The 25591-nt window shown below is 40.8% G+C and overlaps 1 protein-coding gene across 8 annotated transcripts in view; it reads right to left on the bottom strand.

Moving 5' to 3' along the window:
• The window catches only part of RAP1GAP2 (RAP1 GTPase activating protein 2), a 2340619-nt gene that overhangs the window by 321206 nt on the left and 1993822 nt on the right, over window positions 1–25591 (bottom strand). For all 8 annotated transcript variants that reach the window (XM_044054262.1, XM_044054256.1, XM_044054258.1 and 5 more), the window contains one exon: window positions 16021–16121. In XM_044054262.1, the coding sequence (XP_043910197.1) occupies window positions 16021–16121 (101 nt within the window). The remainder of the gene's footprint in view (window positions 1–16020; window positions 16122–25591) is intronic.

Below are 25591 nucleotides of genomic sequence, written 5' to 3'. Positions count from 1 at the left end.
TTTGGGTACTTGGATTTGTTTTACTGTTCACATCTTTGGGTATTATAGTTCACTTTGTGCTCACAATGGATATAATGTTTAAGAAAAATAGAAAAATGAGAAACTAGTTATAAAATTTATAAATAAAGTATGAAAACGTTTTTAAAGGAACTTTCATTAACTTTTTTTAACACTTCTACTTCCTCCACTTTTATTCCATTTCTTAAGATTTCATTTTCTTTTTTATTTAGACTTTCTATGTTTCATTTTCTTCTTTTATATAGTCTATTTCCTTAAAATTGTCACTGGATTATTTTATTTATTGTTCCCTTTACTTTATTATACTGTTAAATTTATAAAATATAATAGTTTATATTACCAAATTCTAATTTTAAAATACATTAAACTTTCTTACTCAAAAAAGGAATTATTTATTTCTTGCCTTTCACTAACAATTCTTGTCTTCTTAATATATTCCATATCCTTCTTGTATAATTCTCCTTCTCTCTCTACATATATTTCATTTATTCCTACATTTTCCACATGTATTCCATTATTTTTGTTTTCTTTTCTAGGTATTTCTCTCTCTCTCTCTCTCTCTATATATATATATATATATATATATATATATATACCTCTTTGATAATATTTTTCTCCTCTTCAAATACCTTTTTATTTGTATTTCATTCAACTTTTGCAATCTTTATCTTATAACTTATTATTCTTATTATTACTCTTTCATCCCTGCCAGCTACTGCCTGCATACCTTCATGATCTGAAAACTTAGCTTTTATTTTTCCTCATTCAATTTCTGAACAGATAGTAAAGTCTGTCTCTGTCTTTGCATTATTACTTATATATGCAATATCTCTTTATTTTCTATTTTCATTTGTCCTGCATTTGCCACTTCTGTCAATTTTATTATATGCCTAGTAATTTTTCTTTTTGTTTTATTATATTAAAGTCTCCTAACACAATGTCCATATTGACAGCAATGCACACATTTTAACATTTCAAATAACTCTTCTTTTTTATCTGTACATGCATATACTATTATAATTATTACTAGTTTCCATTTAATCCTTAAATCCACTACAGATACTCTTCCTGCTTTCTCAATAACATGATTTAATATTCTAATCTGGTCACTTTTAATCATCTTTAGTAGTCCAGAACATATTTCCTCACCTAGCTTCCATAAAATGTTTCCTTTTCTTCTTTCTACATCTCACACAATTTAAATGTATATCTGCTTTATTTTCTCATACCATTCATAAACCACTAACCTTTTTACATCATTAGCTGTACTATTTATATGTATAGATATTATATTCACATTAACGCTTTCTTTTAAAATTTTTATTACATTGTTTCTTTTCTTTCTTTTACAGTTTCCTATAGAATATCTCTTTTTCACTTTTTTGACATTTCTCATTATTATTCTCATCACTTTCTTCATCCTGTATGCTAGCTTCAGTATAAATAAACAATTATTTTTGTCTGTTTTCTTTTTTTAATGTTCTCTTCCTTGCCTTTTCATAATCAACAGTTCCCTCATTTTCAGCCTGTGGCACACCTTCAGTTATACTTTCTTCTGTCTCAGCTCATTTCCTGTACACTTCTTTCTACTTTCCTCATTCCTCTTTTCAGTCTATCCAAAAATGGCTTTGCTTCCCATATTTAAAACATATTCTAAAACAAAAATCTTTTGCAAAATGACCTTTATCCCATTGCATACAACATCTTTTTTCACACAGTTGAATTAAAAGTGCTTCAGACCCACAAACATGTCTTCAGTTGCCCACAATATCTGAAAACACCTCTACTTCCTTTGAGATTTTTAACATTTGGTATATGTTTAACTTTTCACTTTCAGTTTTTAAACTAACATCAATTCCTCCCTTCAGTCTACAATCCCCTTTCAACTTTTAATTTTTTAAGTCATTTAGAGTCTCACATTTTGTATTTAAAAAGTTCTCAAAGTCTTCTCCGTCTATATCAGTTCAAAACTGTATTGTTACTTTCCTTTTTAAAATCTCAGTCTATGATGTAATTACATAACTATTCCATGGAAAACATGTTCTTTCACTTTATACTGTTCCAAAAACTTGATCATCCATTTCCCAGTTTCAAAAATAGTCTCCCCAAAGTCTCTTTTCCCAAAATAATCAATACTCTTATTTCTGCAACCTTTATGCCTAAAGGTTTTATTACATTGTGTCAAAAGACGTATCTATCAGTTTGTATTTCTTGCATTCTTACAGTGTATTTTCTTTTTGCTTTCTTCTGCACCACCACTTTCTACCACCATACTCGCATATGTCCTTTACTCTTTTTCCTTTCTCCCTTTAGACTATTCAATAATTTCTTTTTCTGTTTCATCTCCTTTCTGAATTTTATCCATAATGTCACTCCACAAGATTTCTTGACTCTCCTCTGGTTTTTCCTCCTCCAGCATCTGCCCAAGTATTACATCTTGCAATCCTGCCAGCTGGAGGGTTGCAAAGTGAAGCTCCCCTTCCTTATTCCTGATATTTGCTCTCATTTCCCTGTTTCTACTCTGCTCTCCACCATGCTCACACTAATGCTTCTCCTCCCAGCCATTACTGCACTAGGAATGGGAGATGTATGTGCTCCTGTCATAGGGGAAATTCCCCCGATACCCTGGCCAAACTTTCCCTAGCAGTATAAATACCAACTCAGACCTCCCATGAAAAGTGGCCATTAGTTTAGTGGGACTAACCCAGTTAACAAAAGATAAACAAAACGAAGATACTGAGTGCACCACCACAGGATGCAAAGTGAAAATCAATATAATTCAAGGTAAAATACAAACACAGCCCTAAAACAATAAAGATTTCCAAAAGACGTAAAGCACTTTTAGCTATTAGCCTTCTTCGGTTCGTATAATTCCTTGGGTTAGGCATACACACAAGAAGTATTTTTATTCCAATCACCAGTGTTTGTTTCTCATCTCCTTCTGGCTTATTGTCATTGACTGAGACACCTTTGTCGGTTAAGGATTTATTTTTCATTTACATTTAATGAAAGATGGATAGGCAGGCATTTTTCTACTTGTATCATTGGTTATTTTTCCAGAACATGTCCTGATGTGTTATACTGCTTGTACTCTCTCTGTTTCAGGTTAACCCAGAAAAACAGCCTTATGAGAGTGCTTTATTTTGTAACAAAGGAAATGTCAAAAAAGCAGATTTTTCACCAAAATCAGTTTTCCTGGAGTAACCAGCCACAATTATGAAGAGGAAGACCAGTATTTGCAGCTTTTTATTATTTTTCTCTTCTGTAGCATGCTTTATTTTAATTTCTTCCACTTGTTTCAACTCCAAAAGATAACTATATTAAACAAAACAATGCTGTGAAACTACAGACTATGTCAATTAATTAAATTAAATTAAATGAATGAATGCACCATAGAAATTTCAGTGGCAATGTACCCACTCAAGCTGCCCATGGAATAGTAAAAGAAAATAATTGTACATCTCTCTGCTTATTCTTCTAATATAGATGCTTGCTGAATTCCTCTAAGGTGTATCTGTATTACTGATATTTCTGTATGAGTAATGTTTTGAGACAGGTCCCGAATCTGTTTCAGAATTACTTCTTGATTTTGTACCACCTTTAATGCCCAGGGTAGCATATTTATATATAAATCCTCTTACCAAACCTATCAACAATTTTGCTTTCTGTGTCATGTGGTAGAGTATTAGACCTGTTGTTTTTCTGGACCCATGAGGAGCATCTAAGCAACTGTAGGAGGATCAGACATGAGGATTTTGTTTTGTAGAAGCTTAAGCTGTTCTTGAACCCATTAGCTTCTGATTTTTTTTTCTGAGCAGATGGCTATAAATCAGACTTTTGACACAGAGCAAGATACTCAGAAGAAGGAATAATAGGTGGGCTTCTGAGAGGTTTACAAACGTCACATCAAGTGGCTCATCATATCTTTTAAAAAGAAGATAATTCTGCAGTAGCCAGTAATTTCCAAATAGCCAATTTAAAGTGATGATTTACAAATTTAGAGTCTCATGATTACTCGGACAGTCACTAGATTTAGTACCCAGTGGGGTGTAATATAATCTGTATAATCTGGGTATTTCTCATCCTCTGCTAAATTAGGAGAAGGAATGTGGAAGATGAAGGCCATTTTCTTTATTTAGATGCAACAGTCTTTGATGAGTAGCCTTAGACAAGGGGTTGAAGCTCGACTAGGCTTTTAAGTAATGCAGAAGAGTTAGCGTGGCCATGGATAAGAGGCAGACAGTTCACCCTGCATATCTGGACATTGCAAAGTCCTTTGACATTATTCCCATGCTGGGATTATTGACAAACTCTCCCAAATCTAGACAGAAAAATGTTACCAGTAGTGTTCCATGTGTCACTTTTCTTCATCACCTCCTCTTTCATATGCATTTCTGTTACATAAAAGCTAACATCAAGTGACTATAGATAGTTAAGTTTGCTTATTATTGCAAACTGGGTATGATTATCAAACACATTCTGACACTCAGTTTGTCCAGCAAGGGATGGACCAAGCAAATGTTTGGTGTATTAATCATGGGCTTACTGACAACAACAAGAAATGCTGCAGAGTTTCCTTTGGTAATCTAGCATCACCAATTCTTACAATATAAATAATATTTCATTTAAACTTGACATAATCATCAGGGTCTTAGGCCTGAATATTAAGAACCATATAGATAACATTCCATTTAAATTTGACATAATCTGGAACTTGAGTAGGACTGGTGATAACATACTCTCCTTTGAGCACAAATCCTTCTATGTTGCACAACTTATCTTAAATCGTATCTCTTGATGGTCTAAAGAAGTAATAGTCCCAATTTATGCATCCCTGAATAGGCCCATCATTGAATAAAATGCAACTTTTGGCATGTACCTTGCTAAGCACCTAAACCAGCATGAGTGCCCCAGCTTTTCCCCTTCCAAAAAGATCTTAGGTCTCAGAGCCCTTGACTACTCTGACAGATTAAAAGTTCTGTCCCTCTAATTAGTGTCATACAGACTACTAAAGTATAGCTATGCTGTGAATGACCTAGCACTCTTTGAATGACTTCACATAAATAGAACCACTTGTAAAGCAAACATCCATTCTAAAGATCTAAACCTATACCACCTCTCCAGCAAAATCAGATGATGTGACAGATATTTAACACAATGTAGCCCCTGTTACTGGAATACACTGCTCTTACTGTACTGTGCAGAGTGCTACACTAGCAGCTTTTAAAACCGTTCTGGATGACTGGATAAGTGATCACATATTTTCACTAAGGATATGCGGCACTACTTAATGGGGGGCACTGCAAGTCTCCCACCAGTACTGGGTAATGTGGCTGAGCTTTTAAATGGTCTATTTGGCCATAATGGGTTTAGTAAGAACAGATGAAATACTCCTGGACAAATTTAGTATAAAATTTGCAACCAATAGGTGTAACATGAGATTGCTGGAGGAACAGTGTCCGATCCACATACGCCCCAGCAATCGTCATCTGGGTTTGGTGTAAATGTACCTACTGAACCAATCTTGGTTGACATTCAAATTTGTTTCACCAATGTGCAGTCTTTGGGCATCACAACCTGCGAAGCAGCAGCAGAAACAAAGAGACTCTCCAAAGTCAAAAGTAGAAAGCAACCAGTCTTAGGTCACGGATTAGGCATCTGGGTAAAGCATCTGGGGAAGAGAGTTTACTCATTACATATGGAGTACTCCAGCATTGTGTGCCATTTTAAGCACCATGACAGGAATCAACTCTGCCAGTCCACAGAAGTGCCTCCTCTTTTAGAAAGCTGTCCTGAAGTGAAATGGTAGCAAGATAAGGGTAAATAAAGTTGTTTAATCTGTGAAGTGCTTGAATAAATTCTGACTCTATCAGCCAAAGCATCAGCGGTCATACTCAGAACAACAGACTTGGGCTCCCTTGTAAAATACCCAATATAGGCTCTGTAGTTTTTGAATTCAATTTTATAAGAGGGAAGACTCCTTGTGTTTCTTCTTTTCCTAAGAAGCTTTTACTTTAACCTGGCCTTCAGTTATGAAAAAGGGACAGAAGCAAGGACAAGTTACGTCTATGCTCTTATAAAGCAAATTCCAAACTCTTCTGCTTAAAGGCACTTGTTATTAATTTGTTTTTGATAAACTAAGAACAATGTTCACAGCTACAAGAATCGCACCTCTTGTCTTAGACCTGGCTCTGCAAATTATCATGTTTTAGAAGAACCTGATATCTGTAACTGCTCTGGCTGGTAATTTTCTTTTCAGACCTTATTCAGTAAAGTACAAACTCACAAACAAAATAGCTCTGTCTACACAAAATAAAAGATATAAAAAGAGTTTGCCAAAGATCAAAGGCTAGGTATGACAAGTGACCTATCAAAGTACAGCAGATCTATTCACTTCAAATGACAACAGATTTGAACAGGATGTGCAATACACTTTCTTAACAGCCAGCCTCCCTCTCTTGGTCACAGTTGAGATTGCGTTCATGCATCCCCACTGATGAACAGCAAGTGAAGATCCAGTCAAGGGACAGGAGTTTGCCACTAACTATCATTTTAGTTCTTGTAGCAACGATCCTTTATGTCGAACATAATCATACATATCTGAAAGAAAAGATAGAATTTCCTTCTATGCTGCAGAATAGGGGGAGGTATTGGTCAGCTAAAAATAACTTATAGTGCAATAAAATAAATTATTTTACTTTAATACACAAATTAGTTACACAGAACTAAAAGCCCTTTGCAGGAAAGACAGGAGAGAGAAAAAATTGCATTATACAAACTAACAGTAAGTCAATCTAAGCAACATCTGAAGAACAGAATATTCAAAGAAACTGTATGTGAACACAAGGAAAACGTGCAGATTTCACCCAGATAGTATATGGAGCTCAGGTTCAAAAACCCAAGATTCTAAGTGGAGAGGCTGTAGCATTAACCACAGGAATATTTTACATCCCTGTAGTAATGTTCTGGAATAAAATAAGCTCAAAGTCTTTTTACAAAGGATATTAGCCTCACAAAGATATCATTAAGCAACTTATTTTAAAGATGATGTTACTGTTACTGTGACAAGTGAAGAAAACAGAAGTAAAGGCTGAGAATTTTAAAGGGGTAAAGGTTTTTAATGTAAATGTTAAAAGTTACAGCCATTCATAGGTACCATGGATGCTGTAGCTCTGAATGTTATATCTAAAGAATGGGAAACAGCTTATGAAAATGTAGAACTACAGGGAAATCAATTGCAACAATAAAAGGGATATGTTTCATAAGAGATCCACTAGAACAACCATAGTACAACAGTAAAACAGTTCTGGGTGAAATTAGGCACAAAAAGGGAAGGACTGCACAGACACACAAACACATATAGGGGAAAGGGAAAAGAGAAATGGAACGGCAGTACTTAATATACTTCAGGAAAGATGCAGTTGTGCCTGGGATAATGAAAACATAAGTAGAAATTAAAATATATCTACTGCACAGAAAAAAGTACAGCTGTGTAAAATCTTACCATAAAGGTTGACATCCTTCTGTTCACTGTTACAGTATTCATTTCAATAGGGATCCCCTGCCAAGGTCGGACCTACGTCCAGTCAGAATACCAAAGCCTTTAGGTTGCTTTAAGGTACGCCATACATCATACGTATGTTTCTTGTGTAAGCTGATGTCTGTTGTAAAATCCTTAGAACTGAGAGTCCCAGTAGGAACACCAGTACAAGGAGTAGAGAGGTAAACAATACATCCAGAAGAGAAATAGACCAGGGAGCAGTGGGAGGGTGTAAATTCTGTAACAGTGAAGAGAAGGACATCTACTGTTATGGTAAGATTTTACACAACTGTTCTATGTTTTTCCATTTCATTGTTGCAGTATTCATTACAATAGGGAGAGTGCAAAAGCGCGGGAAAAAGAGAGAGAGGAGGAAGGACCAGCAGAGCCCTCTAGGAAGCCATGAAGTATGGCCCTAGCAAAACCAGTCCTAGCTCTGAATTTCAATCCAATTTGTAGTGCTTGGTAAATGTATGCACAGAAGTCCAGGCAGCTGCCTCTAGAATAGATTTAATATCCAAACCCTTAAAAAAGTATCTGAAGAAACCACAGCTCTAGCAGAATGAACCTTAACAGAAGAAGGAAGGCTCTTACCATAAAAGGAACAACAAAAAGAAATGGCTTTAAAAATCAAAAAAGAAAAAGTTTGCTTGGACACAACCAATCCTAAGGACCTATGATGAAAAAAAACAAAGAGCTGATCAGATTTACAAAGTCATAGTCTTATCCAAATAAAATCTGAGTTGTCTGTGCATATCCAGAGTGTGCAGCACCTTCTCACTGGCAGATTGTGGAGAAAGGAAAAAGTAGGCTAATGAATAGACTGATTAAGGGACAACTCATTCATCACATTGGGCATAAAAGAAGGATGAGTACAAAGGGACACCCAGTCCTAATGAAACACCAAAAAAGGAGGGCAAGCCATAAGGGCCTGAAGCAAAGACACCCATCTGGCAGAAGTAAGGGCGAAATCTGAGGGTGCAGGCTAAAAAGGAGCCTGGGTCAATTTTTCTAAAACAAAATTTAGATCCCAGGGAGGAAGAACAGGCTTCCTGTGAGGCCTAATATGAAGGATGCCTTTAATGAATTGTTTAGATTCAAATCTAGAGGCTAAAGGAAGTGATAAAGGCAGACAAGCAAAAATAGCTGACAAGTGGGCCTTAACAGAAGAATAGGCCAACCCAGCACTGAGCAGTTCACAGAGATAAGAGAGAACCAAATAACATCCACAGAAAGTAGATTCAGCTTATGGGAAAGACACCAAACAGAAAACCTCTTCCATTTGGATAGTAGGATCTCCTAGTAGTGGGTTTCCTGGCCTCCTGCAGGAACCTAAGCATGTCCTCAGAAAAAAAAAGATGTCTATGAGAAATCAAAATCCTATCACCCACAGTGTCAGTTGAAGAGTGGACAGGTGGGGATGGATGAGAGATCCCTTGTCTTGTGTGAGTAGGTCCACCCTGTTAGGTAACTTGTGCTGACTGCCCTTGGCTAAATGCAGAAGAGGGAACCATTGCTATCTCAGTTAAAAGGGAGTCACCAACAAGATTTTGGGAGCATCCTGTTGAATTTTGAGCAGGACTTTTGGAATGGAGGAAGGGGAGGAAAGGCATAAAGAAACATTCCCTTCCAGGAAAAAGAGAGGGTGTCCACCTTCCAGAACAGAGGACCTGGGACTCTGGCACAAAAAAGAGGAAGTTGTCTGTTCAGAGGGGAGGCAAAAAGATCCATTCAAGGAATACCTCACTAATGGACAATGTCCAGAAACACATCCCTGTGAAGCTTCCATTCATGAGATTGAGTCATGGACCTGCTCAGAGAATCTAACACAATGTTTTGACCTGAGGGAATGCAGACTGCCTGAAGTGTCAATTGATACAGGATAGCTAGTTTCCACACCCCCCCCCCATTTGTTGACATACCACATCACTGTGGTATTGTCTGTAAACACCTTGAGAGGTTCTGAGGAGAAAGAGGATGAAAGGCCTGAAGAGCCAGCAGAAGAGTCCTCATCTCTTTGATGTTGATGTGCTCTTTCTGTTGAAGTGGCGACCAGACTCCCTGTACCTTTAGGGAGCCGTAATGCTGCTCCCCATCCCATGTCTGGGGCATCTGTGAACAGCTCCTGAGAGGGAAGAAGTGGATGAAAAGGTAGCCATAGACTGGGAGTCAACTGCTGAATCCACCACTGAAGTTTCTGCTTGAGACATGGAAGAAGAGGAACTAAAAATCTCAGGGGATGAGAATACTGAAGCCAAGGAGACTTTAGAAACCAATGTAGATTTCTCATGTTGAGTTTGGTAAAAGGAAGCATAGGAATGGTGGAAGCCATGAACCCTAGAGCTCTCAGAAATTCTCTGTCATTGAGGCCATAGGAAGAAGGGCTTTGAAAAAAGGAAATGAGAGTTAGAGCCTTGGAAGGAGGCAGAGATGCCAGCAAAGGAACAAGTCTGGATCCTGCACCCCAGAAACACATGATCCTGAGAAGGAGTCAGAAAGGACTTTTTGAAATTTACAGTGAACCCCAGGTTATGCAGAAGGGAAACAGCAAAATGAAGATTTTGTAACAAGGTCTCTGGAGAGGATGCCTGAAATGGGAGGTCGTCCAAGTATGGAAAGACTTGGATCTCCCTTAGCCTGGAAAAAGCAATCACAGGAGTCAGGCATCTGGTGAATACCCTTTGGGCAGTAGAAAGGAAAAAGGGCAAAGTGGTGAACTGAAAATGCCAGGAAGCAACAGAGGAATGTAAACATTTCCTGAAAAGGAGACAGTTTGGGATATGATGATAAGTATCCTTGAGGTCCAGAGAAACTATATCAGCCTGCGGAAGCACAAGGGGGCACAAAGTCTGAAGAGACAACATCTGGAAAGAGGGCACCTTCTGAAAGGTGTTTAGATGAGAGAGGTCCAGAATAAGTCTCCAAGTGCCCTCTTTTCTGGATACTAAAAATATTCTGGAGTAAAATCCTCTCCCCTTTGAGAAACTGGAAATTCCTGAATAGTTCTGTGAGTCAAGACATCCCAAAGCACCCCTGGGAAGAAGACCAATTGTTCCTGCGGGGGCTGTGGAATTCTAATAATAGGGCAAAGAGATTTCCAGACTATGAAGTATCCTTGGCAGATAATGGACAAAACCCACAAGTCCTGAGAAATCTTTAACCAAACAGGATGAAAAAGGGACAGACAAAGAGAAAGAGGTATGTGGCTGAGAAGAATAGGATAGTCAGACAGCACCTGGTTTGTTAAGAAAACGAGACTTCTGGGGCAGAGAGGTCTGGGTAACTTTAGCAGGACGAGCCTGCTTCCCACCCTTCTTACCCTTGGGGAGGGCAAGACTGCCTACGAACAAAGGCTGGCTTATTCGAATAATTTCTTTGAAATCCAGGGACTGGAGAAACAAAAATATGTTTAGATTCCTGCAAGGCCTTGACCTTTTCCTGAAGAGACTTAAATCAGCAGCAGCTTCACCAAACAAGTGTTTGTTGTCTACAGGAGCATCCATCAACTTAGCCTTAATGTCATCAGGCAAAGGTTGAAGCTGAAGCCAGGAATATCTCCTCATTGCATAACCAAAGGCATCGGCCCTGGAAGAAGCATCTGCTGCATAATAACTACACTTAATAGAATGGCGAGCCACCTGGGAACAAGTTCCTAACAGGGAAAGAGCAGAAGTCTTCCCTTCAGAGTCAGGAAGATCAGAAATTACCTGACAGACTTGGAAAAGAAGGGATAAAATGCACCTGGACAAAAAGGTTTGATCCATAGTTCTGATACCCTTATCAGAAGGAAGTAACTTAGTAGAAGGCAGCAGCTGAGATGGCTTGTCAAAAGCCACAGACAGCAAAGAAGGGTCAGCTGAAGGACATCTATATAGAAATTAAGACCTTCGGGCACCCTATAAAACCTATTACGTTTCTTGGGGGCATGGGGCTGGTAATCAGGAGCCTTGGAAGCCATAGAAAAAGGCATCCAGAAAAGCAGCCAAAATTCGAGGAACAGCAAAAGGTCTAGCAGAATCCATCTGCATAAGCTCATAATACCTCTTCTGTATCTTAGAAACCTGGGCACAATCCCATTAAAAAAAAACCTCCATCATTCTAGAGATTGTGTCCAAAAAGAAATTTCCTCAAAAGGAGTGTCAGGACTAATAGATTCCTCTTCCTCAGACCCATATTTTAAAGGAGACGGAATCTGAGAAGAGTAAGCAAGGGATTCTTCATCTGAATCCACCCCCCTCCTCAGAAGAATCCTGTTCCCTGTGTCTTTTAAGGGGAGTAGATGACCAAGAGGGAGCTGGAACAGAAACTCCCTTAGGAGGTTTCAAAACCATCAAAGCATGAAACAACCCCTGAATGAAATTCTACCATTGACTCTGTGGATCCTTAGGAGCTGGAGAAATATGTTTAGTCTTCTGCTTTTTCCTCAAGGGGACAGCTGCCTTATAGAACTTAGAAGGCTCTGACCATGGATGGCAATCAATAATAGTAGTTGGGACTTCATCTCTGACCAAAATTTGAGGAATGCCCCTTAGGCCCCTTGGAAATAATCAGCCTCGGTTCCCCCTGAACATCCGAAGAAGATGTTTGCAAGGCTTCTAAGGAAGTGCTTAAGACTGGCCGGCCTCTAAATCAGTCACTGCAGAAGAATTCAATGGTGGAGCCTGATGATCCTCCAAACTTTCACTCACCTCAGGAGAATAGTCTGGCAGAGGCTGAACAGCACAAGAATCCAGCCTAGATTTCTTGGCCTTCTTCTTCACGGATGACTGACCCAAAGAGTGGGAAGTTCCTTCCATTGTGTCTTTAGCGAAAAGCTTAAGATGTCGATTCACCAGATACAAGGTCAAAGAAGACACCTGACTATGGTGGGCATAGGAACAAAAGGTTGACAAACTGAACAGGACATATGATCGTGGGAAGCGCCAAGACAAAACAAGCCCTGCACATGATGGGGAATCTGTCTCTCAGATGGGTGATGGATCCATAGAGCTAGGAGGAGGGGGAGCCCTCCACACTTTTACAGCTGCAAGACCTGTCGGGAAAAATTAATGAAGTGGAGTTTTCACGCTAACATGGATTCGTGCGTGGAAGTGAAACTAACTAATCTAGCTGTTCTTGTTCTCTTACTTGTCTGTGTTACAGGAGTCATGCTGCTGCTGTTCTGTTGGTGCTGCCAGAGCCATGCTGGTAAGGAGGGGTGTGTGTGTGTGTGTGTGTGTGTGTGTGTGTGTGTGTGTGTGTGTGTGTGTGTGTGTGTGTGTGTGTGTAAATTGCCCCAGATAGGTATACCTGGTGGTTAGTGTTACTCAGGCTGAAACAAGAGCCTGAATTCTCCACCTATACCACCACTTGTGATTCAGGGAGTTGAGTCCATAGCTCTCAACTGTCCAGATTTTCACAGAATATTTGGCTCATACTTTTGATCTGCTCCTCTTAACATTTGTGTTTTTTTGGCAAATCAGTGAAAACTGAATACACTAAAGAATGATAGCGCTTTAAGTTTCAGTTTTCCTGTCTTTCAGGAAACACGTGGTAACACATAACGCTTTATTTTAGCAACTTTCTAAGATTATACAAGCAATATTTAAAATGCGTCCCTGGTTTTGGCCCTTTGCCCCCCCCCCCCCCTCCAAATAAATTTTGCCTTTTTCCAGATTTCTTGTGCTTCGAAGTTGAGAGGTTTAGTTGAGTGTCAAGTGGATTTTACAAGGAGCTGAGAGCTTCAGGGGAAGAGAAGTTTAGTGCTACTTATGCCAAGTTATTTGCATTGTTAGTATCACAACAGGTAGTATACTTGCTTTTGAGATAGAAGGCTGTGGGTTCTACTCCCACAGTATGCAGATGGATTGCTGGTACTGTACTGTGTTGTACTTTAAAGGGAGTGGATGCTGCAGTCCTCTGAATGTCCTCCTTTGATGGAGTTACCTAGTAGCTATGTTTCTGTTATCAGTTTACCATCCATTCCCCATTGGAAAATTACTAGCTTATCATTTTTTTAATGTAGCATAGGCAATTTATTCTTCAAGGGCAACAGGCACTTTATTTGTAGATGAAACATTGAAATATAAAATTGTTTGCTAGCAGAAAGCTCTTCATTGGTTACAGATCCCTTCAATGTGGAATTATTTTGATGACTTACTTCTGCAGAGATTTTGCATATTTACTGATATTGGTGGTTTGTAATGACAGAATTTTGAGTGGCCTTTTATGGTATTTTCTGAAATGGGTAGTTTTGTCATTATTGGTTCAAATATTTTGTTTCATTGCTTACTAGAAGACTGTTCCAAACTACAAATTTAAAACACATTCTAACAAGAGGTATTATATTATACAAGGAATATAATTTAATACAATCAGGTTAATACAATCAGGAAGTTGAATCAAAGAATGCGTACATGCATGCTTGCTCACACGATGCAGGAGCTCAAAATAGAGAAAGAGACCAGTCAGCAATGGAGTCCCCCAGGGTTCAGTGATGAGACTTTTTCTGTTTGGCATACACATCTCAAAAGTAAAAGGAAATACCAAGGGGCTTTGGCTGACTAAGTTTGAGATGACTGCAAGCTAGGAGCAGTTATTGAATCCCCAAATGACTTAACCATCATGCAGGAAGGTTTGTCCCAAACAATAACTGGTGCCAGAATCATGAATTGAAACTAAACTCCAAGAAATACATTATCATATCCTTTGGGAAGTCATCTGCTCCAGGGAACTGCCAAACTGACAATGCCTCCTGAGAACTGACCCAGTTGTTTGGCATTTGGGAACTTGTGTGTACAGTGACCTAACATTTGACCAATATGTGCCCAGAGTCATAAGAAAGTCTTTCTATATTGCACAGCTTATAAATAAATTGATTGTGGCTAGATCTAGAGATGTTATTGTCCCCCTTTACAAAGCCCTCATTAGGTCAATCATTTTGTATAATGCCCACTTTGGCATGTATCTGTCCAGACCCATGCAACAATTGGAATACCCATAGAGATACCTTACTAAAAGGATACAAGTCCTAAACAATAGGTCTCGCATGGACCATCTCAAAGATTTATCACTAGAAAATGTACTCCAGGATTGCCCCTCATGCCACTAATGGATAGTGGTAGTTCCTAAATGCTGCATCCCTTACATGGATCCCCTCAAATTATCTATAGTATGATCACATTTATTCTCATGAGGGCTAATATACAATTAACAGCCATGGGCCAGGTAAGACCGATCAGAAAATGTTAATTCAAGTACCAAAAGGGAAATTAGCTAAGTTTAAAATGTCCTCCAAGTGAACCTATGTTGTGGTAGTAAATAGTTTTAAACAATTGCCCATTTTAGATCATAGTGCCCCTCTCACCCTCCGCACCCCCACTCTTCAACAGCTTCTGGCGCCTCTGGTCTCTCACACTGGCATTTACTCTTCTTGTATGACATGAAACCCTACAAGCAACAAAAACAAAAGGAAAAGATAAGATAAGAAAACCCCAATGGGGTACTTATCTGAAATGGCTTGGTGAGTCAGCAATGCAACAGGCATTCAGACCGACGCTCAAGAGATGGCTTTTGGTCTGGCAGCAAAGAAGTTCTGAGGACAGTACATCCGTATTTCACCTTTATGCCCTATACTACACGAAGAGCATACATGAGATGTACAGCTTACCTTAAAGCAACCTAAAGGCTTTGGCATACTGGTTGGAAGTTGGGCCGCTCTTGGAAGAGGATCCCGACTGTAATGCATACTGCAACAGTGAAATGGAAGGACATCAACAAGTACTTGGTAGTCAATGGAAAATTGGTAAATAATGCAGTTGCAGTACAATAAACTGATCTTTTGGTTAGACTTCGGAGTAGAGAAAGCATACTTATCAAATGTCTGATTAATAGTAATACAGCATATTGTGATAAAATGCACTCTAAGAAGATCTGAAGAGTTTCCAAATAAGCTAATATTCAAGAGGGACATGTATAGTGAAAGAAATGATGCAGAAAATATACGCAAACGTGAACTTGCTGATAAATGAATAGTCCATTATCAAGAACATAAATACTTAGGTCATAGAAATAGATATAAAAGGTATGTTGTTTGTCTGGTACTCCATTAAATAGTTTCTGGAATGCTTAAGGAGAATAATACAAAACTAAATATGAATAAAAACAGTTATTCACACTGCTATAGATAAGTCATATAAGGGAAAAGAGTGGGGCCTGGATATATAATGAAAGAAGCAATGGTGGATTAGTGTTAGTGTTTAACCAAGACTTCCTATACTACTTTCATATCCATTATTTAATGCAACTGTTAAGTGAAAATAGTGTATGGTGGACAGGAAAATGCATACAATGGGGGTAGATGCTTTAAAGTCTTAAGGACGGTTTGTCATTTAGTAATAAGAATAGAACTTATTATACTAGAACATTGTAAACAGCTCATAATGAAGCTTGAATGAGACAATCTGACTTCATGCATAACTTACCCTTTAAAATCCTGTAGAAGAATGTTTTCACCGAGTAATGCCAAAAAGTCTTTAAACGCAGGACTGTCTTCATTATTCCCAAACAGCTCTTCTTCAGACGTCTAAAATAAGCAGACACGTAAAGATGATAAGTAGTAGAAATTGTTTTTGGTATATTTTTGAGAAACACTGGAACTGATGGATAGGTGTCAGGTTACATGAAAAGCAAACAAGTGGATGTAGAGGTAAGCATAAATGAGTTCTAACTACCAGTTTTGGGTAAAATAAAGATGTGGACTGGTAGAAGCTGCCACATGAAATAAAACACAAACATATGCAAGCAAGACATATTGTAAGATTTAGATCGCCAGTACTTGCTTGCAGTGATGGCAGGGTTTGTACTGTTGTTAGACAGGGTCAGAGATATGATTAGACGTTGTGCATGCACTAAACAATGACAGGGAGGTACAAAGTGATGTGCACATGCTAAGACTGGTTTCCTGGTGCACCAAAATGCTTGGAACCTTGCACTTAGTGAGGCTATTGCTCTTGTACACTTGCACACTTACACAGCATGGAAAAATGGCAGAATACCATTTGGAGGCTATACAAGAACCTTGAAAGTAGAAAAAGTACATTTGTGTATACTTACTATAAATGTAGATGTTTGAGTGTATTCACTGTTGCAGTCATTACATTTGGGTTATCTGCTTGCAGGTAGCCCTCAGCCGGCCTGATTATCAAAGTCTTGGGTCCTGCGTCGGATGCTGTCTCTTCTTCCATGAAGTCAGGTAGTCAGGGGTATAAAGCATGCAGCTGATGCCATTACATCAGTTTTTCTTGCCCCAGATTTCAGGTGCCCCCATAATGGGAAGCAATTACATACAAGGTTACACCTCCAACAATAAGCAAATACACCAGAAAGCTTAAATGCAGTAAACAAGAAGAGAAGTATAGCCAATAGAAGTCAGGGGGCTGGAGGGAGGGTAACCAGGACTGCAACAGTGAATACACTTGAACATCTACATTTATGGTAAGTGTACACAACCGTACTATGTTCTTCATGTTTCACTGTTGCAGTCATTACATTTGGGTAGTTTCCCAAAGCTAAGGACGGGAGGAGGCAATTAGAGAGAATTAGGACCAGCTATTAGGCCCTACAAGACTGCAGTGGCAAAACCAGCTCTGTATTTAGAAAAAATAGGCCAGTGGTAAAGCTTGATGAAGGTATAAACAAAACTCCAGGTAGCAGCTTCTAGGATATCCCTGGTAGGAACACCTCTGAGAAAGGCTGCTGAAGTAGATGCAGCCCTGGTGGAATGTGATCTTATCTCCTATGGGGTAGGTTTCCCATGGTGCTTATAGCAGAAATGAATACAATGGTTTATCCACTTAGAAATGGTTTGCTTTGAAATGGCCTTCCCCTCTGCCCCTGCAGCAAAGGCAGCAAAGGCAACTAACAGCTGTTCGGTTTTCCTGAGAGGCTTAGTCCTGTTCAAATAAAATCTAAGTTGTCTGTGCACGTCCAAAGAGTGCAGTATTCATTCTCTTTTGTTCTGTGGATTAGAAAAGAAGGTTGGCAAATGAATGGACTGATTAAGGGCCACACTGGATACCTTAGGTATAAAGGAAGGATTGGTCCTGAGGGACACCCTGTCTGCATGGAAGATGATGAAGGGCTCCACTGCCATGAGGACCTGTAATTCAGACACTCTTCTTGCTGAAGTGATGGTTAGAAGGAAGGCTGTTTTCCAAGAAAGGTATTTCAACTCTGCAGTTGCAGCTGGCTCAAAAGGAGGTAGAGTGAGCTTTTCCAATACAAAGTTAAGGTCCCAGGCTGGAGTAGGGGCTCTCCTGGGTGGTCTTAAATTTTTGGCCCCTCTGATGAATTGCTTCAGCAGGGGGTGAGAGAAGAGGGGTGGCTCTGCATTATAATGTGCTGAAATGGCTGAGGCAGGAATTTTAATATAAGAGAAGGAAAGGCCCTTGTGAAGCATTTCTGTTAAGTATTGAAGAATATGTAGTAAGATGGGCACTGTTGTGCCCATCCCCTGAGTTTGGCTCCAGGAACAGTATCTTTTCTAGGATTTTCTGGTACTAGGCCTCCTTGCCTCCAGAATGACATCCAGCACTTGCTTACTGAGGGATGGTATTGGAGAGCTCAGATAATTAGTGAGGCTGCAAGATTCAGGGTTTGAAGCTGCAGGTACATAATTTGGCCCTCCTGCTGGGACAGCAGGGAAGGGGTCTGAGGCAGGTGCCATGGTTCCAGGCGTGGCCAGTATGGTGCAATGAGTATTGCCCTTGGTTTGTCCTGTTTGATCTTTAGCAGAACTTTTGAGAGGAGAGGCAGAGGGGAAAGGCATAAACTGAGAGGTTTTCCCAGGTGAAGGACAGGGCATTCACTTTCCAAGCTTGTCTGTGGGGAGTCCTTGTGCAGAATTTGTCCAATTGGTAGTTCTGAAGGGAGGCAAACAGGTCTATCTGTAGGCTCCCCCATTTGTTTCTCAACATGTTGAATATAGTACAGTTGTGTACACTTACTATAAATGTAGATGTTCGAGTGTATTCACTGTTGCAGTCATTACATTTGGGTTATCTGCTTGCAGGTAGCCCTCAGTCGGTCTGATTAACAAAGTCGTGGGTCCTGCATCTGTTGCTGTCCCTTCTTCCATGATGTCAGGTCGTCAGGGTTATAAAACATGCAGCCGATGCCATTACATCAGATTTTCTTACCCGAGATGTCAGGTGCCCCCCTAATGGGAAGCAATTAAATATAAAAGTACTAAGATATACCTCCAACAAAAAAGCAAATACACCAAAAAGGCGTTTAAGCATAGTAAAGGAAAGTAGATGTATAGCCAAAAGAAGTTAGGGGGCTGGAGGGAGGGTAACCAGGACTGCAACAATGAATACACTCGAACATCTACATTTATGGTAAGTGTACACAACTGTACTATGTTCTTCATGTTTCACTGTTGCAGTCATTACATTTGGGTAGATTCCCAAAGCTATGGTTGGGGGGAGGAATTTAGATAGCATTAGGGCCAGCTATAAGGCCCTGCAAGACTGCAGTGGCAAAGCCAGCTCTGGATTTAGAGAAAATTGGCAAATGATAATGCTTGGCAAAAGTATGTACAGAACTCCAGGTAGCAGCTTCTAGGATGTCCCTGGTAGGGATGCCTCTGAGAAAGGCTGTAGAGGTAGATGCAGCCCTGGTGGAGTGAGGTCTGATCCCCTGGGGGATAGGTTTTCTATGGTGCTTATAGCAGAAATGAATGCAATGGCTTATCCATTTAGAAATGGTTTGCTTTGAAATAGCCTTCCCCTCTGCCCCTGCAGCAAATGCCGCCAGCAGTTGTTCAGATTTTCTTTGAGGTTTAGTCCTGTCCAAGTAGAATCTAAGTTGCACATCTAAGGAATGCAGTATCTGTTCCCCTTTATTCTGTGGATTGGGAAAGAAGGTTGGCAAATGAATGGACTGATTAAGAGTCATACTGGATACCACCTTGGGCATGAAGGCTGGATTGGTTCTGAGGAACACCCTGTCTGCATGAAAGATGATGAAAGGCTCCACTGCCATAAGGGCCTTTAATTCAGATACCCTTCTAGCTGAAGTGAATGCTAAAAGGAAAGCTGTTTTCCAAGAAAGAAATTATTTTGAGTCTGCAGTAGCAGCTGGCTCGAAAGGAGGTAGAGTGAGCTTCTCCAAGACAAAGTTAAGGTCCCAGGCTAGGGTTGGAGCTCTCCTGTGTGGTCTCAAATTTTTGGCTCCTCTGAGGAACTGCTTGAGCAGTGGATGAGAGAAGAGGAGAGGTTCTATGTTATAATGAGCTGAAATGGCTGAGGCATGGATTTTAATGGAGGAAAAAGACAGGCCCTTGTGAAGCATCTCAGTTAAGTATTGTAAAATCTGAGGTAAACTGGGTGCTGCTGTGCTCATCCCTTGAGATTGGTTCCAGGCACAGAATCTTTTCCATTTTTCAGCATAAGATTTTCTAGTACTAGGCCTCCTTGCCTCTAAAATGATATCCATCACAGGTTTGCTGAGGGATGGTAAAGGAGAGATTAAGTAATTAGCCAGGCTGCAAGGTTCAGTGTTAGAAGCCAAGGGTGAAGAATCTGGCTGTCCTGCTGAGACAGCAGGGAAGGAGTCTGAGGCAGGTGCCATGGAGATAACCATGACACACTGCATAGGAGGGTGTACCAGTGCTGGCGCGGCCAGTCTGGAGCAATCAAAATCATCCTTGGTTTGTCCTGTTTGATTTTTAGTAGTACTTTGGAGAGCAGAGGCAGAGGGGGGAAGGCATAGACTGATAGGTTTTTCCAGCTGAAGGACAGAGCATCCACTTTACAGGCTTGTTTGTGGGGAGTCCCTGTGCAAAATTTGTCCATTTGGTAGTTCTGGGGAGAGGCAAACAGGTCTATATCTGGCCTCCCCCATTTGCTTGTCAACATGTTGAAAATCCTTGGTTCCAGTTTCCACTCATGTGGGTCCATGAGGTTTCTGCTTAGTCCATCTGCCAGTGTATTTAATTTTCCTGGCAGGAACTGAGCTTGTAGGTGCACTTGGTAGCTCAAGGCTGTGTTCCACAATGCCATGGCTAGTCTGCAGAGGAGGTAAGAATGTGTATCCCCCCTGCTTGTTTATGTACCACATAACAGTGGTGTTGTCCTGGAAGAATGTGGTCCTTGAAGGCTGTCAGAGCGTTCTGTACAGCTAACATTTCTTTTTGATTGATATGCAGGTGCATTTGACTTGGGTTCCATTTGCCCTGAATGAACTTCCCTGCCAGGTGAGCCCCCATGCATAGTCTGATGCGTCTGTTGCTAGGGTTTGGGTGGCAGGGGGTGATGTGAAAGGTAGTCCCTTGTTTTGGTGGCAGGCCTCTGCCCACCAAAGGAACTCTAGGCATAGGCAAGGTATGATAGGAATCATTGTTTCTATGTCTTGAGAATGTTGATACCATAGGCTTTTTAGATACTACTGTAGTTTCCTCATATGCAGTCTTGCATATGGAATTAGAAGAATGCAGGAGGCCATGAACCCCAAGGCTTGCAGTATTTGTTCTTGCAGATAGCAGGGTTTTTGTGTCCACTTGTTTGAAGTAGGTTGTCAAAGGAATTAGTTTCTCTGACGTGAGGTAAGCCATCTGCAAAGTTGTATTCAAGCTTGCTCCCATGAATACAATTTGTTGACAGGGTACCAGGTATGATTTCTTTTCATTTATGGTGTACCCCAGACAAGTTAGAACCCTTTGTACAAAGGTCAGATGATTCAAAAGTATGTCCTGGCTTTCTGCCTGAATTAGACAATCATCCAGGTATGGGTATATTTCAATATTTCTTTGCCTGCAAAATGCAATAACTGGAGCTAGGCACTATGTGACTACCCTGGACACAGTAGATAAGCCAAAGGGCAGTGCAGAGAACTGATAGTGCGTGTAGCCTGCTTTGAAGCATAGGTATCTTCTGCAAGATTCCCTGATTGGGATGTGCAGGTATGCTTCTTTTAAATCTAGAGTTGCCAACCAGGCATCTTTGCCTAGTATAGGAAGTAATTGTTGAAGAGTCAGCATCTTGAAGTTTGGAATCTCCAAAAATGTGTTTAGAGTAGACAGGTCCAGGAAAGGACGCCATGAATTGTCTTTTCTGGGTACCAGGAAATGTCTCGAGTAGAAACCTTGTCCCTTTTCCTCTTCTGGTACCAGCTGAATAGCCCCCATGATTAAGAGAGAAAGTACTTGATGTGGGGCCTCTGCCCACTAATTTGGGGGTAGGTCCAGCCACCCGCTTGGTGTTAGCAACATGTGGAAGTGAAATATGTATCCCTGGGACACTATATTTAAAACCCATTTGTCCTGGGTAATGAGTTCCCAATTCTTTGCATGAAGAGCAATCTTTCCCCCCAAAGGGGCAGTTAGTTGATAAGTGCTTGGAATTTTTAAAAGGAAGTCACTGAGACAGTTTACCATAGGGGGGAGTCTTATTATTCCCAGATTTGGAAGTGGAGACCCCCCACTGCTTAGTTCTGTGTGTCCCCTGGGACGGAAAAGTACACTGTTGCACTCATTACATTTGGGTAATCCTGCTGGCAGGTTGCTCTCAGCCGGCCTGAATTCCAAAGTCTTGGGTCCTGCATCAGCTGCTGTCGCCTCTTCCCTGACGTCAGGTCGTCAGGGGTATAAAAGTGGCAGCCAACGTCATTTTCTTCAGTTTTCCTTGCCCCAGATACCAGGTGCCCCCTAAAAGGGTAGCCAAAATGTATATATATAAATACATACACCAATATAAACTTTACCTTCATCTATAAGCAAATACACCACATAGGCTGTATAAATCAAAGAAGGAAAGAAAACTTCCAGCAGAAAAAAATGGATGGCAGTTGGGTAACCTGGACTGCAACAGTGAATACACTCAAACATCTACATTTATGGTAAGTGCACACAACTGTACTATGTTCTTCATGTTTCACTGTTGCAGTCATTACATTTGGGTAGAGTCCCAAAGCTATGTTTGGGAGGCTGGAGCTAAACAGCATTAGGAGCGGCTATGAGGCCCTGTAGAACTGCAGTGGCAAAGCCTGCCCTGGATTTAGAGTAGAGTGGCAGATGATAGTGCTTTGTAAAGGTGTGCACTGAACTCCAAGTGGCAGCCTCTAAAATGTCTTTGGTTGGTACTCCCCTGAGAAAGGCTGCTGAAGTGGCTGCAGCTCTGGTTGAATGTGGCCTAATGCCCTTAGGCACTGGCTTGCCATGGTGTAAGTAGCAGAAATGAATGCAGTGGCCTATCCACTTTGAAATAGTCTGCTTTGAGATGGCCTTTCCCTGTGTTCCTGCAGCATATGCCACTAGTAATTGCTCTGTCTTCCTGAAAACTTTGGTTCTGTCCAAGTAGAATCTAAGCTGTCTGTGTACATCTAAAGAATGCAGAATTCTCCCCCCCTTGTTCTGTGGATTTGGATAAAAAGTTGGCAGATGAACAGTTTGGTTAAGAGCCACACTGGACACCACCTTAGGCATAAATGTTGGGTTTGTCCTCAGAGAGACCCTGTCTGGATGAAAAATGATAAAAGGTTCCACAGTCATGAGTGCCTGTAGCTCTGAAACTCGTCTTGCAGAAGTTATTGCTAGGAGCAGAGTTGTTTTCCAAGGTAAAAACTTTATATCAGCAGTAGCAGCTGGCTCGAAGGGAGGCAGGGTGAGCTTTTCCAAGACATAGTTGAGGTCCCATGCAGGTATTGGTGATCTCCTTGGAGGCCTTAAATTTTTGGCTCCTCTGAGGTACAGTTTTAATAAAGGAAGATTAAAAATTGGTGGCTTTGTATTGTAATGAGCCGAAATGGCAGAGGCATGAATTTTAATTGATGAAAAAGATAGGCCTTTGTCCAGCATCTCAGTTAAGTATTTCAAAATCTGAGGGATATTTGGTACAGCTGTATCAGTTCCTTGTGCCTGATTCCAAGCACAGAATCTCTTCCATTTTCCAGCATAAGATTTTCTAGTACTAGGCCTTCTGACTTGACATCCATCACAGCTTTACTGAGAGGTGTGTTTTGTATGACTACATTATTCGCCATGCTGCCAGGTTTAAAGTACTGAGTTGGCTGTGCAGGATCTGATTGTTTTGCTGGGACAGTAGATGAGGTATTTGAGGTAAGATCCAAGCTGGGCATTGAGACAAGTTCCTTAGGACTGGATACCAGTACTGGTGGGGCCAGTCTGGGGCAATCAGTATCATCTTTGGCTTTTCCTGTCTGACCTTTAGGAGTACCTTATGGAGGAGAGGCATTGGAGGAAAGGCATATACTGATAGGTTTTTCCAGCTGAAAGATAGGGCGTCCACTTTCAACGCTTGTCTGTGATAAGTCCTTGTGCAGAATCTTTTTAGTTGGTAGTTGTGAGGGGAGGCAATGTCCGGGCATCCCCATTTCCTTGTTATCATGCTGAAGACTTGTGGATCCAGCTGCCACTCATGGGGATCCATGAGGTTTCTGCTTAGTTCATCTGCCAGGGTGTTTTCCTTTCCTGGCAGGAATTGTGCCTGCAGATGTACTTGGTAAGTCAATGCTGTGTCCCACAAAGTCATGGTTAGTCTGCAAAGGGGGTAAGAATGTGTACCCCCCTGCTTGTTTATATACCACATGACTGTGGTGTTGCCTGTCTTTATCAGTAGTTGTCCCAGATGAAGTAGGTCCTTGAAGGCTGTCAGGGCATTTTGAACAGCTAGCATCTCTTTTTGATTGATATGTAGATTCATTTGGTTTGAGGACCATGTGCCCTGAATGCATCTTCCTGCCATGTGGACCCCCCCAGGCATAATCTGATGCATCCGTTGTTAGTGTCTGCCTGGCTGGGGTAATGTGAATGGCTGTCCCTTGTTCTGGTGACAAGCCTTCACCCACCATCGAACCTCCTGTTGCAGGCAGGTAATGAGAGTAACCATTGTTTCCAGGCTGTGGCAATGTTGAGACCAAACGCTTTTTAGGTACCATTGAAGTTTCCTCATATGCAGTCTTGCACATGGAATTAGTAGGATGCAGGATGCCATGAAGCCGAAAGCCTGCAGAATTTTTCTTGCAGATAACTGGGCTTTTGTTGCCAACATTTTGAAACAGGTATTCAGTTGCCTTTGTTTGTCTGGCATGAGATAAGCCATCTGGGCAGTTATATTTAAGTTTGCACCCAGGAATATTATCTCTTGAGAGGGTACTAGTTTTTATTTCTTTTCATTGACTGTGTATCCTAGGCATGTTAGAAGTCTTTTCACAAATGCCAGATGCTGTAGAAGAATGTCCTTGTTCTCTCCTTGAATTAGACAGTCGTCCAAGTAAGGAGATATTTGTATTCCTCTTTGTCTGCAGAATGCAATTACAGGTGCCAGGCACTTTGTAAAGACCCTGGACGCAGTAGATAAGCCAAAGGGCAGTGCAGAGAATTGGTAATGCATTGAACCAGTCTTGAATCTGAGGTATCTTCTGCATGATTGTCTGATGGGGACATGCAGGTATGCCTCTTTTAGGTCTAAAGTCACAAGCCAAGCATTTTTGCCCAGCATGGGCAGAAGCTGCTGCAAAGTCAACATTTTGAATTTTGGTATATCCTGGAATGTGTTCAGAATAGATAGGTCCAGTATTGGTCTCCAGGCCTTGTCCTTTCTGGGTACCAAGAACAGTCTTGAGTAAAATCCTTGCCCCTGCTCTTGCTCTGGTACTTGTTGAATGGCCCCCATGTCCATGAGGGATGAGACTTGTTTTTGTGCCTCTGCCCATTGATTTTTTGGCAGATCTGGCCAGCCTTTTGCCTTTGGCAGGGTATAGAAATGGAACTTGTAGCCTTGTGACACTATATTTAGAACCCACTTGTCCTAGGTTATAATGTGTCAATTTTGAGAAAAAAGTGATAATTTTCCCCCTAGGGGTGCTGCCAGGAGATAAGTGCTTGGTGCAGGCAGGGGGAAGTCATTGGGACTGTTTCCTGTATGGTTGTGATTTGTCCTCTTCCTCTTTGGAGGTAGAAGCCCCCCATTGCTTTGGCCTGTATGAACCTTCACCTGGGATCTGCCTCTAGGGCATCTGTATCTGCCCCTTTGA

This window comes from Protopterus annectens, chromosome 13.part0 (genome assembly GCF_019279795.1).
Source record: "Protopterus annectens isolate FY-2018-M chromosome 13.part0, PAN1.0, whole genome shotgun sequence".
Classification (NCBI taxonomy): Eukaryota; Metazoa; Chordata; order Ceratodontiformes; family Protopteridae; genus Protopterus; species Protopterus annectens.
This window is presented reverse-complemented; position numbering and strand designations above follow the sequence as displayed.